General features: G+C 27.4%; 1 protein-coding gene across 1 annotated transcript; it reads right to left on the bottom strand.

The window, feature by feature from the left end:
- Window positions 1–2,519: 2,519 nt before the first annotated feature.
- LOC107446933 (signal recognition particle receptor beta) lies at window positions 2,520–16,189 on the bottom strand. Its single transcript, XM_043039215.2, has 8 exons — window positions 16,155–16,189; window positions 15,661–15,733; window positions 15,495–15,569; window positions 15,170–15,249; window positions 11,774–11,833; window positions 10,515–10,591; window positions 10,376–10,430; window positions 2,520–6,600 (listed from the first exon to the last, which is right to left on the bottom strand). Exons 1-8 carry the CDS (start codon window positions 16,187–16,189, stop codon window positions 6,396–6,398), a joined length of 660 nt encoding a protein of 219 aa, XP_042895149.1. The 3' UTR covers window positions 2,520–6,395.
- Between the last annotated feature and the right edge of the window lie 106 nt (window positions 16,190–16,295).

The raw sequence follows: 16,295 nt of genomic DNA, 5'->3' as shown, positions 1-16,295 counted from the left end.
TTTAAAAAAAACAGTTTATTTGATTTTTATAAACATAATGCAAACTATAGCTTTTGACAAAGTGTTTTAGTTCCCTGTATAAACCAGGTGACTTTATTTATTTACTCGTATCAATGTTTTATTTTCCCATTCAGAGCAGTTCACTAACCTTCCTGTATTAAACTGTAGTACCTCACTATACTTGTGTTAAAAATAAATTGTTACACCATCCCAGTTTACTGGGTGTAGTACACTAGTGATACTGGGTTCGATATCATACTGGAATAAATTTTATACTAGCTTATGAAACACCCATTCCGGTATGATACTGGTTCCGGTATCATACTGGGATCAATTTGATACCGGCTTATGAAACACCGGTTCCGGTATGATACTGGGTCCGGTATAATACTGGATCCAGTATCATACCGGAACCGGTGTTTCATAAGCCGGTATAAAATTTTTTATACTGGGAATTTTTTCCAATAGGGCGCAGCCAGTGATGCTTATCTTCGGTGTTCTACTGGGACCACAAATACATACCATTTCCGGATTATTTTGCAGTGATGCCCATTAGCTCATGTTTTGAGTTCCTATTATTACAATCTTGTCACGCATTGGTGTATTTTACATATAAATTTCTTTTGGTTTTATTCACTATTCGAGTTATTCGCAAAAATGTTCCTTACCTATAGGGCATAAACGTATTAAACTGCTTCAAAATATTTCATAAGAGCGGGAAGTTTTATAAAATTTCCCATTACTATAACGACCGTTCGACTTAGTAATTAAATCAAGATCAACAGTTGTGTATGCTATTTTCGAGCTGATTTGACATAACTTTGGTACTTACTATCGCAATGTATAGCACTATGATTCGACGACGTTGTGAGAAAGAGTTATTGCCAAGGGGAAGGTCAATAATTCTTTCTCTCAAAGTCGTCGTCGTACTTCCTGTATATTTTCTATACATATTCTTAATTCTACATTACTAACTGATATAGTTTCCACGTAACAATACAAAATAAAACGTTAGCAGCATCGCTAACGATTCTTTTTATTACAGAAAAAAGCATGACAAAAATTTTAATTTTGCATGAGATAGTATATTAATTAATTTCAATACTTGACTGTAGCTCAATAACTTAAATACTTTCCATGAGACTTATTCTGTACATCGGAACCATACAGTTTAGATTTAAATTTTTTTCTTTCTTTCTAGAAATTGTTAACGATCCTGAAGTTTTTTTTAATGAAAATCTGACTGAATTTTAGGCGTTACAAATAACACTTAGGAAATTAATTTATAAATTTGCTTCTTGAAACATTTAGTTTCTAAAATAAATATTTCCTAAACGTGTCATTATCCTACGAGGTATACAGGACAGACCACTGGTTCTGAACCAAAACTTCTAATTTAGGGCTTAAAATTTACAGAAACGAAAAAAAAAAAGCCTGAACTTCCTTGGTTCAGGAAGACTTTATCAACTATCTTACCTTCCATCTCACAAGTATAAGCTAGCAGAATTTTTTTTTTTTTTAGCAACAATTAAGTAGGTGCTCAAATAATTCCATACATGTCTTAATAATCTGAGAAGTAGCAACCATTAAAAAGTGGAGAACAAGTGAATCAGAAATGAATTAAAAAACAATGATATCTGTTTTTTTTCTCTTTCAATTCTCAAGTTCACATAGTAATTATTCTTTATATTCAACGGCTTAACAGCATAGTTTAGACGGGCTTTTCCAAAAATCAATAAATTTGGTTTAATATTTACTGATTTTTATAAAGTTTAAGCCAGTTTCTAAACAATCGAACTATCCGAGTTTTTCCTGCCCAATTTTTGAATTTCTGTTGACCTGGTCAAACAACTTTATTAAAGGTTCCGGTAAAATGACATTCGAATTAGAAGTCCAAAACCTCAGAACATTTTATTTGAATTTCTTTCTTTTCTTCCGATAAGGTAAGATCTGTGCTTTTAAACTCTATAGGTTAAATTTTTAAAACTCAAATGAGTGCTTAGAAAATTTTACATTTTTTTTATCAACTAATCAGAAAATGAATTAATGATATTGAACTAATTTTCATTGAACTTCAAAAGCATCTGATTTAAACAAATTTTGTTAAATATTCTATATTTAAATTGCTATTTGTTTTTAAAGAGAAGTGATAAAAACTCTTTTTTTTTCTATAGTAAGCACTGGACAAATTTTAAAGTGTTATTACATTTAGAAAAATTAAAGTCAAAATTATTTAAGAATGTTGTTAGTTAAACTTATAACTGCAAGCTGTGACTTTGGGGCAAGTAAAAGATAGTAATAACTTTGGTAACTCAAGATTTTCAACATTGTAGTAGCAATTAGAAATGCAATCGTCATAGTCAGTAATTTGATTAGTAACTTCTCTTCGTATAAAATGTAAATGCTCCAGTTAATAATGATTATAATACTCTATTCATACAAAATATAAAATTCATAAAAATAAAAATGACTGATAAATTATCTGCAAGTTTCAACATTTAAACGAATAAAAAGAAGAATTATAGTAAAAAAAAGAAGTAATTTATTCAGAAAAATAAAAACAGCTTTATAAAATAAACTGCATTCTAGATAATAATGATCAACAAGATAATGAAAACATAGAATTACACATTTTATTTACAATAAATATAATTCGACATTGATCATTGAAATATACAAGTGTATAATTTTTTATTTGAGAAACTTTATAATCAGGATAGTTACTAATTGAGTTAGATGAGTAGTTGCATTAATTTCTGATGTTTATTGACATTAAAGTGTAGTAGTATAAAAGCTTTGAATGGTTTTATGTAACAAAGAAAAATAATATTACAAATTGAAGATAGCAAAATCAAAACTATACCGTGTTTTCACTTACAGGCTGGTTAAAACTTTAGTAATGTTATCTAATCGAGAGGCTCAAGAAAGAGATTTGTGTTAAGTATTACTTTTAAGAACAATCAATTAGTCAATACTAACAAGGTATAAAGTCTCCAAAGGAGGTCCGTAATACACTCGGTAAAATTTACGGAATGAATCATCAGCACTATGTATTCATAAGTCCATATTTTTTCTGCGACCTCAATGCAGTCTGACAGATTTTATTCTTGCAGAAATTCAGTTTAATTTAATATATATGTAGCAAGAATTTCAAATATAAGGTCCTTAAAAATTATGCATAAAAACTTAAGTTGTTCAAATTTAAGTTGAATTTTAATAAATATTTAAAAAATCGGATAAATCTCAACACAGGCAAGGTGTAATTAGTAACAAAAAAAATATTCGTCTTTTGTTCTTTGTTGTGTTCTCTCAATTCAGGTTTTTAATTTTTATTAAAAACAAGTTTAAATATATTTTAAAAAAGGAGTTTCAGCAATTTTCCCATATTTGTTTGCCTTAAAAAAAAAAAAAAAAAAAACCTAGTTGAAAAATAATCTGCAGCATGCTGGAAGGCTTTTGCTACCAGTATTCTACAAAGTATAAAATTAAAGCAACAGGAATAAAGCACAAATAGACTTACGAAAATAGACACACTATGATATTTTTATAACAAGAACCATAGCTGCCAACTCTACTGGATTTTACCAGTTTCTTCTGGTCTACTGATTTGATAGAAATTCTCTAAGTTTTCGCACAGTTCAAAAAATTCCCTTAATTGAGTAAGTTTCCTAAAGAAATCCCCGTTGCAATAAAATTTATTGCTTGCTTGAGTATTTAAAAAAGCATTGCTAATACATAATGAAGCGAGCCTCGTTTTTAATGTTAAGTTTAAAGTTTTTTTGTTCTAAAATTTTTCAGTTTATTTTTTATTTAATATTCCTTTTTTTAATTAATTAAAAAAATTTTTACTATCTATAGTACATCACCTGTGCATTGCTATTAAAAATTATGAGTTAACATAATAAAAAACATTTTAAATTCAAGTTCACTTAATGTCAATTATAAATGGAAAATATTGCAGACCATTTTTAGTTATCATTTGTTTAGTTGTATGGTATGTTGTATTTTGATGACAATAAAAATCCCTAAAATTCCCTATATGTAAAATATTTGTATATAATGCAACAATTATCATGAAATTTACTTTATTTCGTAAAATCTACTGAATTTTATCCTATCCATGTTAGCAGTTCTGCAGAATCTTTCTCTGTGTTTAAACACCTTAACTTCTATATCAAGCCTTATATTCCTGAAAATAGGGTTATATTCTTGTATATAACCTTATATATGAGAACTTTTTATGAACAAAACTTTTCTATTTTACTTATCTATACCTTTCTGTAAACAAGAACCTTCCTTTATTTATACACAGAGGAAAGTTCTTGCTTATTGAACCAAAATAATAGCATGTCCATTTCTGTACCTTTTTCTGTGCTTCATTCAAATTGTTTTGCTTTAAATTTAAGGTATAAATCTGATTTAATTGTGAGCTATAAGTCTGATGCCAAAATAAAGAGGAATGTTCATTAAAATGTCTCTAGATAATTAAACTTATATTTACTTTAAAAAGGTAAAGGTTTTGAGGGAGTTTCTAAATTTGAATTACAGATCAAAATTTCAATATAGAATTTAGACATTTGTTTTCTAAATAAATACTAGAACTTTTGAGATGATTTTTAAACTACCTTTACTAACAAGCTAATTTTAAGCATTATTATTTCAGCTAATTTTATGTGTACTAAACTGATACTGTGGAAAAATAAGTCTATGCATGAAAGAATTTGTACCAATTTACAATTGACTGTAAAGTTATAAAATGCTAAACAGTGCAAACATGTTATTGAATACAAAATGTTGCTAAAAATATGAATATTAATACTTATGAATATGCATTGCTCAGATTAGCAGTAAGAATATGAAAAAAACATAGGTATTAAAACTTACTTAATAAGTTTATGCATCTAAAAAAATTTAGTATTATTTTTCTACTTTTTATCTTACATGCAACACTTGAACATATACGTTTTTTTATAAGAAACAAGTAAAATATACAAGTTAAATTTGGCATAATCTAAGAAATTCAAACTTAAGAATCTTTACTTTTTAAATATATATATATACCTATATATGAGGAGAGGCCCAAAATCCAAACTGAGAGCTTGTTGAAATTCATAGTATTAGAAAGGGAGTGGGAGAGATAGGGTTAGATGGGGCTGGAAGAGATCTGTACAGATAATATCAGTTTGTGGATTAACATTTGATTGTTTTTGCTTACTGTTATTTTGTTCCACCTGCAAAGTCAAAAATGTGTAAAATTTAAAAGAACAAAAGAACGTGTTTTAAATTTCGTTTCCTCCTTGAAAAATCGTCAATGGAAGTCTATCCAATGCTTCAACAGGCTTTTAAAGAGGTCGCTATAAGCTGTACACAAGTTTTCTAGGAAATTAATCCATTTAAAGAAGATGAGATGAGTGTTGAAGACTAAGCTTGTTCTGGTCTCCCTATAACATCCCAAAATAATAAAAAGGGTTGAAAAAAATCAACGAGGAATTTAATAATCGACCAAATTTCAGAAGAGACAAGCATGAGTTGGAGTTCATGTTAGCAGAGTGTGACTGAGGATTGACAAATGAGACATGATTTTGACAAATTCGTTCCTCACAGGATCGAAAAAAAAAAATTCAGAAATTACCATTCGTTGTTCCCCACCCTTCATATTCACCAGACCTAGCCTCGTGCAATTTTTCCCTAGTTCTGTTAGTGAAAAATCTAAAAGGGAAACATTTTGATGATGTAGAGGCTGTAAAATCAGCTTCACAAAGGAATATAACAAAATTGAAGAGTTTCAGAAATGCTTCAAACAGTAGGAAAAAATATTTGATGAGTACATGGCATCTAGTAATGCAATGCATTTTTCGAGACACTATGATGCAGTCATCGTCACACTGCAATGCACGAGTGCCTTGCAGAAAGTATTTTAAAGGGGATTGGTTGAAATTTTTGATAAAGTTAGTAAACAGATGTTTATAAAAACAATATGGCTATTTTTTGGGCCTCTTACTGTATATTTTTTAGCAAATGTTTAGAATTTTTAGATTTTTTGCAGTTATAATAAATTTTAAGCTACTACATTGGCTGAAAAATAAGCATGTGATTTCTGAAATTCTAAACATTGATTTTTGGAAAAAAAAAAAGAAGCATTTTATGTGAGCTTCATTATGGTACTTCTTTGAATATTGTAAATACAAAGGTTATAATTTTTTTAAATTGTAATTTGGATGCAAAAATCCTTTTAAGTTTTGAATGAGCAAAGAAGTGAGCTAAATATTTGTTTACACAAAAACTTAGCTTAAGTGACAAATAATACCCCAGGTATTTCTCTTGTTGAATCTTAAGTAATCCATAATAAAATTAGTTTTGAATAGAAATTACATATTAAAAAATTTATTTAAATATTAAGCTATCTTTGAAAGCCAAGGTTTTAATAAATCTCCAATCTCATCAGCACTTGATTCAAGTGCACTACAATTTATGAATTCAAAGTTAATGTTCCTAATATCAGCAAATTGGAAATCTTTTCCTTTGTTTCCAAGAAAAATAGTTTCTTCTCCAGGTGAAATAGAAGCAAGTCGGCCAGTCATGGTAACTCTCAAAGTATTCCTTTAATAAAAAGAAAGTAGAAAATAACATTAAAATCAAACTAATTTAAATCAGAGTATTTTATTGAGTACTGGTATTCAATCTCTTTTAACAAAAATACTTCATACAAAATAACACACCCAAAATAACAAATTTTACACTTATTGATAAAACTTTAATACCAAATCATTAACTACAAGTTAATACCATAAATGTCATGGAAAACATAAGATCAATATATAATCATCAAGATACATCAAGATCTGAAGAAAAAAAATTAATTAGTAAAAATGGTAAGAAGCGTTTTATTTCCAAATAAAAGTGTGCAAAGTGTATTACCAGTGTTTTCACTACAGTGCGAGAACACGAGAATCTCGCATATTTTTTTATATTCTAGCATTAAAAAATCATTACCGCGAGAAATTCGTGCATTCTATAACAGGGTGCGTAGCCAAAACTTTGAATCAAAAATAAGCACTTTTTAAAAACTTTTCAAGCACTTTACAAAAATTTTCAAGCACTCAAAAAATTCATATTCAATCAATGATATTATTGAAAAGCAAAAAACAAAAACTTTTTATAAACAGTTTTAGCGTTAAAAAAAACCCAAAAAGAAACGGGCGTAAATCGAAACAATCAGTACTTTCCCACATCACCGAGTGAATTCAACTTGACCCTGAACTCAGAACAAAAGTACCCTTACCCCCTACGTCAAAAAAAGTGTTAGAAGTAAAATAAAATAAACAAGAACAAAATTAAAATAAATTAAAAAGAAAAACATTTCATAAGGATCTGATATTCTCTATCCGAATTGGAGCACTCGGGTTTCGGTTTCAAGTGTGCGCGCATGCACAAGTCATAACGTGGGTACGACATGAAGTCCGCGTAAATGATTGCGTAGCAAACTCCCCATTTTTCGGGAAATGCATGGGATCCACTAGATATCACTGAAGGGAAGAAAAAAAACTATTCAGCAAAAAAGCACTTTTTAAAAACGCCAGCTGAAAAAAGCACCTTTAAAAGCTTTTAAAAACGAAATCCCCAGAAAAGCACCTTTAAGTACTTTTTACAAACGCTACGCACCCTGTATAAACCAATTTCAAAATTCGCGAATTTCTCGCATTTTGAAAAAAATTTATCATTTGCGCCATTTAGAATAAAATCCGTTTCACCTTTCTTCCTGGATCTTTTATTATTTGCAACATCTGCCCCATTATCTAGCTTCCCTATTTACCAGTATTGTTCAGAACCTTTAAGAACAACAGAACACCATCCTTCAGAACCACGGAACCTCTTTAGGAACGCATTTCTCTGCAACCACGTGTTTACTGTAGGTAAGGTTTCTTCATGTAAGACGTTCAGATTTTTTGCTCGTTAATGTAAGATGGACAAATACCTTGTAAAGCCAATATCTTCTACTCCGAAACGGACAAATGAAAATGAAAGAAATGTGGGTAGAAACGATCAAAACGAAACAAATACGCATTTGAGCAACCTAATGAGAATAACTGATGAAAAAGTAGATGTAGAACATTTTCCATATGATGATGCAGCAAAAATATTCAATGCTTTAAAAATTAGACGATGTTAAAAATGCATTATAATTAAAGAAAATTTTTTTTTCAAGTCTCTGTGTTTTTTTTTTTTTTAATTTTTGAAATCTCACTTAACTTTTTGAAATCTCACCCTGTTTTTGAGAAAGGGTGAGAAATTCTCACTCATTTTTTTTCTGAGATGAAAACACTGATGACTGACATATCATAACAACCAACAATTTTAAAGTTTAATTACAGAAGAGTATAGAAATTAGAAATGTATGACCTTTATGTTCAACTTTATTTTCAACATGCTCAAAAATTGTGACAAAGTTTCAACTAGTTGAAAAATTGAAATAGATATTATTGCTAACTATAAAAATAAATGTTATTTGCTCCTTATCAGACCTAAGATCAGCATCGCTTTTATACAAGATGAATAAGTTTAGGTAAATTTAAGATTAGCTTTAGTAAATGTGTTTCGAGTTTTAATGATAAAAATAAATATGTTAAATAAAAGTTTAGCATTTATTAACTTTAAAAAAAATGATAATAACTAAAAATTGAATCCAGAAAAAAACAATCACAAATCTAGAAGCAATAAAAATTTGATTCTGTGATACTTCAATTTTTTAAAAGAATATTTATAAATACTTTTCTTTTATAGAACTCATAACACATTTTTTTACCACTTTATTTATGTAAATAAAAAAATTACCTTTGGAGAAAATAAAAAAAGAATAATGAATTTTAATTAATAAGAAACTTATTTAAGATATTCAAAATACTTTTTTCACTAAATAAATTTTTAGGAATCATGTTAGCTTCAACAGATTATATTTTTGTTCTAAGAAAATATCTAAACAATAAAATGCCTTTCTTGTATAGTATCAAATCAGTCTATATTTTGATACCGAATACAGAGCTTTGAAAATTTAAGGATACCTTCATTTTTCAGTATAAATCAATGTAGATTAATCTGTAATATACTGTTAAAATGAAACTATTTCATTAAAAAAAATCAATGGAAAGCATATCAAATCTAGATCATTTTTCATTCAGACATAACTGTGCTTAGAAGCCATGCATGTTATGTAGTATCTAATAATAATGTAGTATCCAGAGTTCTCCCTAGGAATTCAAAAGGGCAGGGTGCTTCCACACAGAAAAGGGAACTTAGAATTTTGAAAGGGTACTCAGTTTAATAAAATGTGTAATCTTATGTAAAAACTGTATTTAATCCTCAATTTTCTATTAAAAAAAACCCTCTTACTATTTTGTGTGTATATTTACCAAAGTAATTCTCCTTAAGTACAAAATAACAGAAAAATTTTTAACTTTTGAAAAAAAATTAAAGGCAAACAAAAAGACAATCTCTGTATATAAATTCTCTTCAAAAAAAGTAAACTAAAAAAAGGATTAATTGATAGACAACTTGAAGGAATTTTTTTATATTTCAAATTATCAAATTATGAGAAAATAAACAAAGGTGATTTTTTTAATGAAAGGTATTTATTCAAAAAATAAATAATAATAATGGCAAAATTTAAAATCAGTAAAAAATTCATAAGTATATCACATCAAATAAAGGATGTGAATATCTCTGGGCCGAATGCTATGCGAATTTTGACTATGTAACTAGACAAGATAAGAAAAATATTACTAAAATGAAGGAATGAAATTAAAAATTAAATAATTCTTGATAACTAAATAAATCTAAAATGGAATTTTCATTAAAACAGGTGGTTAAAAAAACAACCTTTTCATGAAAAATAAAATAAAAAGGCAGTATTCCTATAGAACAGCGGGTTTTTTTAAATATAAAGAGAAAGGAGGGAACATTTAGAGGGATCAAAGGGTAGGCAGGCGACATCGCCCTTCTAAAACTACTTAGGAATAATACTGTAGTATTTAATAATAATTGTAACACCCGCTTCTTGTGATGATATAATTACAGATTATGATATTTGCATTTCAACAGTTATATATAGCATTTGATATTTTGAGGATGATTAGTTTACATTATGCTGTAAACAAATTAACTTCAGATAACAAATATATAAAACAAAAAGCTGAACCTCATTTAAAAAAAAAAATTTTTTTCTAAACTTTTCGCACAAATAATAAATTTATTACCCAATACAATAGTTACATGAGATTTTATGTAAAAAGCAACAGAAATTATTTTTTAAAACAATAAATTTCAGTAATAAAATATATATACCATTAAACAAATAAAAACAATATAAAGATTTACTTACATTTCCTTTTCTAATTGAGACTGAATAACTTTTGCACTTTTTGAAACAGCATGATCTAAATAATTCAAAAGTAAATATATAACAAACGAAAAATGCTACAATTAGTCTAAATATTATTTCAAAAAGAAGAACTGCTTACCTTGCTTATTACAGGCTATCAAGAAAGGAATCTTATATCGATGAACTAAAGGATCTTGCAAAAGTATAAACAAGAATCTAGAAAACAAGCTTAAATATAAAAACCAATATCTGATAAATTGAAACATAAAACATCATTTTACGAAGAAAATATTTAAAATTTTACTTAATTTAATTGTACAAAATAAGTCCCAGAATTTTAAAATTTTATATGTAGTTGTCACGATAAATGTCATGCAAAAATATGCATAACATATTTCCTAACATTTAAAAAGTAAATTACTATATTTAATACTTTTCTCAGTTACTAAAAATCATTAATATAATCGGTAATCTTATAATACCACGACTTTGAATTGAATGCAGAATAAAATCTATTTTTAGAGATTGCCTTTACACCTGCCTCACACATTAGAATTGAATTCAATAACCATTATATGGTTGCTAATGTTTTGGATTCGTTAAAATTTGTTATTATTTCTCACACTTTCTTCTCTGCCAATACATTTGAAAGCATAAGGGTAAGAGAAAGAGCCTTATCATTAAATTTAATCAATCAATAGCCAATAAACGAATTCCTTAACTTTTCTTAGCTTGAACTATGATAATGCTCACATTAAACTTGCATTTTTGATTTCTTGGTGGACGAAGGTGTCCTGCAGGGTTTAGCCCAGCAGCCACACCCTCCAGGCCATTTTCCAAATTTATCACTTGATAATGTATATTTATATTAAAAATTAAGAATAATCTTTAATTAGGAGCTTCATAATTTTAGAAGAAAAAAAATTATTTATATTTGATTCTTAATTTGAGCAGTTCATGATGTTTATTACATAATTGCTAATCCATATCACTCTGAAATAAATTTTAAAAAAATCAACAATTGGAAATGCATCGATCAACAATCAAATTCTTGAACTAATGATAAATACATCAACTACGTCAATCAACAGCCTCTTCAACAAAATAGAAATTGCAACAACAAACTGTTTCACAACAGTAAGCTAAATACAAAGATATTAAATCATATGCAGTTCCTGCGCACATTTTTTGTCTCATAAAGAACAAAGTAATATTGAATATAAATGAAATAATTTTTCTGACCCACTAAACATTTCTGTTAAACAAAAATGGCAGCAAGCTAAACGTTTCGTAAAATTAAAAGGCATATCTGATTTTTCTTTTATTTTGAAAGAAAAAGAAAATAAGGGTTCAGACATTTTTTATGACAAAAGAAGAATAAATTTGCTTATAACTTACCCTGCTATATCTCGAATGTCTTTTTGAAAATTCAGGCTGTCAATAACAAATAATATCCCTCTGAAAAATTTAACATTGCTATTAAAATCATTTGAAAAGCAGAATCAAAGCAAAGCATTTTAAATTCTCGTAGTAAATAAAAAAGATTTTGAGTGCAAAAATATCTGCCGTTAAAGTTTTAAAATTATTAAAAGAGGGATGAGATTGACAAAAAGTAGAAATTCTATTATTATTTGAAATAGTCACTCTTTAGCAGTTTTTTGCAAAAAAAAGTAGAAACAGTAAAGTTGCCTTTCTTCAATCTTATATGCATATACTAACTATTGGCGGCCCCCTAAACCAGATATAGTCTTTAAGTAATTGCCAACAATGCAGGCATTCAGCATTGTTAACTCAGACTTTTTAACTTACAATTAATTAATGAATTGGTGCTTGTTGTGGGTAATCAAAATTTTTAAATCTTTTCTTTTTTATAAACTGAAATAAATGCAATCATTTTATTTTACTTTTTTAAAAAAAAAAAATCAGAAAATTTTTACAAAAATTTGACATTTTTAGGAAAAAATGGAAATTTCGAAAATAAAACTAAATTTTGGTATAAAAAAGCAGAAATCAGCTACAAAATTTTATCCTTTAAGTGATACACTGAAGTTTTTATCAAAAAATTGTTTAAAAAATGCAAGAATTTTATCTAAATTGAAACTAATAAAAATGAGACACTCTTTTGCATTGATGTTTAGATAGACAAAATATTTAATTTGATGAAAAAAAAACTATGAATGTAATAATAAACCAAAAATGCAAAGGAAACTACAATATAGGGTGGCCCGGGGTAATTTAGGATCACCCTGTTTCTGGGGTAAATAATGATCACCTAAGTTTTATTCTAAAAAAACTTTTTTTTTTAATTTGAGACATGGGCAAGAATGCTTGTACACTTTACTTAAGTCTAACTACATTTACTTAATAATAGTTTTTTGTTTAATCCAACAATATAAGTATATTTTAAACTGCTTTCTGTATTTTCCATTTCAAAGATGGGTTTCAAATTGTGTACATTTCTGCAAAGATCCCCCTCCTTCTATTAATAATAAATATTTTGAGTTACTTTCTTTTTCTTTGATATAAAAATTGTGTAAGCTTTTGTTTAATTGTTTCACATCTACTGTAAACATTATAATTGATTATAAGAAACTATATCAAATGTTGCCTCCTACAGATGGGGTAATTATTGATCACTGGGGTAATTCCTGATCATTGTCATTTCTTCTTATAAATAGTATAAAAAATAGCTAATTGTCTTTTCTTAAATAACAATTCATATTTATTAAGTGGAACAACTATAAAGTATATTTTAACTGTAATCACAAAATTTGTTTTTAACTGTATACACGACAAATGTGTTCCGATTTGCACAATTTCTGGCTTGTCTTACCATGCTTCTATCTTAATTTTATGTGTGCACATTGTTAGAATAATTTTCAAGTTTATAAATTAGCCTAATATAAATATGGTGAGAAATTATAAGCCTAAAAAGGATACTAAGCTGCAAAGGAAAGCAAAATTAGTGAATTTCCTTTAATGATTGGAAATGAAACCAACCAACTGTGAGAACCAACTGCTGCCAGAGCTGTTGACATACCTTACTTAACATTACACTCTCACTTAATGAAGTTAAAAAATCCAGCAAAAGTAACCCATATGGGAACTCTTTTTTATATTCCAGCAGAACATGAGAATGAGATGGATGCTTGCCTAAAATGTATGGCACGATGCAAAGATTCTTGGAAAATTTAAAGCTTGCTTTTAAATAAATCGTTTTATTAGCTGCTTAAACTTATCTTTTTGATTTATTTGTTTGATCTTGATGTCTTATTTGTTAATTACCATTGTATAATTATTTTTAAACAGCCTCTTTACTATAAAAATTGGTGATCAGTAATTACCCCAGAAGTGATCAGGAATTACCCTAGAAATGAACAAGAGAAGGAGTAATTCCTGATCACTAAAAATTCAAAATCTTTTAAATTCTAATTAGATTTTCAAACAAAAGAAGGTAGCATAGGACTCATCTCATAGTGCCTCAAACTTTCAGTAAAAATTAAAATTCTATCTTTAATAGTTTTTTCACAAAATAGATGTTCCCATTTTTTGATCGGGAATTACCCCAGGTCACCCTACACAGTTAAAATTTTAAAAAAATTAAAATTAAATAAGTTGTAATGCAAATTTTTAATGTATGTACAGAGCAAAAAAAAATTGTCTAAATAATTGGATTGTCACACACTAAGACTCAATCTTGATGGTTTGAGGAGGTGACCTTAAATATATTAATTAATTATGCAGGCAATATTTTAAATTACTAAATTGGACATAAAAACATACTTTCTCAGAATAAACAGATTTTTTTTTATTTTTAAGATTTGTATTACTGATCCTCAAAATATATAGACGCAATCTGGAAAATATAGTTCCAATAGTTATGCCAGGAGAGCCGTTCTAAAATTTTGAATTGTAAAATATACAAATTTTAACATCATTTTAAAAAAGTAATTACTAATGACAAAATACAAAATTTGAGCAAAATTGGTTGAACAGTTCCTACTCAAATTTATCAAATTTTGTCAAATCAAATTTTGATACATTTTCTTCCTTTATATTCATCTTTAAAATTCTTTTAAATGTATGACCTATTTCTTAAATCTTAGCTTCTTTAAAATATTATTTCCTTAAAACACAATTCCTCAAGAACTATAATATTGATTTTGTTTACATTTTGTAATATAACATATAAAATTACATTCTTTAAAATATATAAATTTGTATCCCTAGCAATTCAAAATTGTTCAACTATAATTAAATAAAATAATAAAGAATAGTTTTTGCAAGAGCTTATCTTTGGACAAATGAATTTTATAATTGGGTGCAATTTTTTTAAAAATTCACTTAAAAAAAATTCTTGAAATATGGCAAAACACCTAATCACCGAAGTAAAATTGACATTAAGAAATCAACTTTTGTTCACTCTCCTGGTCAAACTGTTGGAACTATATTCCCCGGATTAAGGTTATCTCCTGTATTTATTGACTTTTCTAAAAATTCAATAAATAAAAAAAAAAAAAACATAAGAAAGTGCTTTGATTAAAAAAAAAGTAATAAAGTGTGGTAATTGAATGCAAGACTTATTAAAATATTTTAAACAAAATATAATTATGCAATTACTTAGACAAAGGCACAATATATAGATTTTTTTAAAGATTTTTATATGGAATGCAAAGGTTATGAAACTGTTCTAAATTGATTATAAAACAGATTTTTAAATTCATTAACTATAGATAGGCAGATTTAACAATCTGGATTACAATTCAATGAATACCACATTAACTAGCTACTAACCTAGCACTTGAAATAAATTCTTCTAAATATTTTGCTCTCAGCCTGTCATTTCCTGGTATATCAACGATTGTAACATACTTCTGAAAGAAGAAAAAAAAGAATTATAATTTAATGAAATGTCAAAAACACATTAAATAGCATAGTATATAATATAAAAGATACACGTTTATTACTAAAAGATAAGTTTTATTACTAAGATTAAAAATATATATTTTCTTGTATTATTAAAAAACAAATTTCCTATGAGGTATTTAATTTATAATATTTGTTTCATATCTTAAGCTCATTTTAATATATCACTAAATTATATTTTGCTATAACTTACTTTTTTATCAATTTTAAACATAGCTATGTTTTCTTTCATGGATGAATAAGTTGTAACTTTTTTTGATGTCACCAGCTGGAATAAAAATAGAAAACGTTTAATCAGTAATGATCCAAGTTTGATATCATCATAAGATAAAAAATCATAATAATAATAATAAACTCACCCTTGAAAAAAGTAANCCCAAAGTGTGACGAGAAAGTTCATAAACTTTAATTTTTTTATCAAGGAGGGCAATTCTAGAACAAAACAGAGGACAATTTTAGAATCAAAATTTAGTGCAGCAGCTAATTTTTATAATTGTAACCTTATGAAAAGCGGGACCTCTGAAAAGCTTGAAGCTGGATCTAAACATCCATAGTTTACAGTGACATGAAAGATTTACCATTTCTAGCCTATATTGTATCCAGGGAGATATCATTATCACCAGAGAAATTTTCACAAGCGAAAAAATATATTCATGTTTTATAGTTATGAAAAGAAAATATGATAGACATTTTAAAATGTCTTTTACAAGCATTAAGAAGTGTATCTATTGAATGAAAAACAATTGATGACAACAAAACTAAAAAATGAAAGTGTATCTATATCAATTTCATACCCATTGTAATAAGAATTGCAATAACAGCTGACAATACGGCATATAGATTTGTGTCATACTCGATTTGGCCAATGTACGTTTTTAGAGGTTCCATTTTTAAATAATTTTACAGAGAAAAGTGAAAAAAGAAAAGAATTTTAAAAATTTGTAGAATTTTTAGTAGAAGGCTAGCTAATATTTAGATTGTTTGGAAGATCTCC

This window comes from Parasteatoda tepidariorum, chromosome 5 (genome assembly GCF_043381705.1).
Source record: "Parasteatoda tepidariorum isolate YZ-2023 chromosome 5, CAS_Ptep_4.0, whole genome shotgun sequence".
NCBI classification, from domain to species: Eukaryota; Metazoa; Arthropoda; class Arachnida; order Araneae; family Theridiidae; genus Parasteatoda; species Parasteatoda tepidariorum.
Note: the sequence above shows the minus strand (reverse complement) of the source record. Positions and strands in the feature narration are given on the sequence as shown.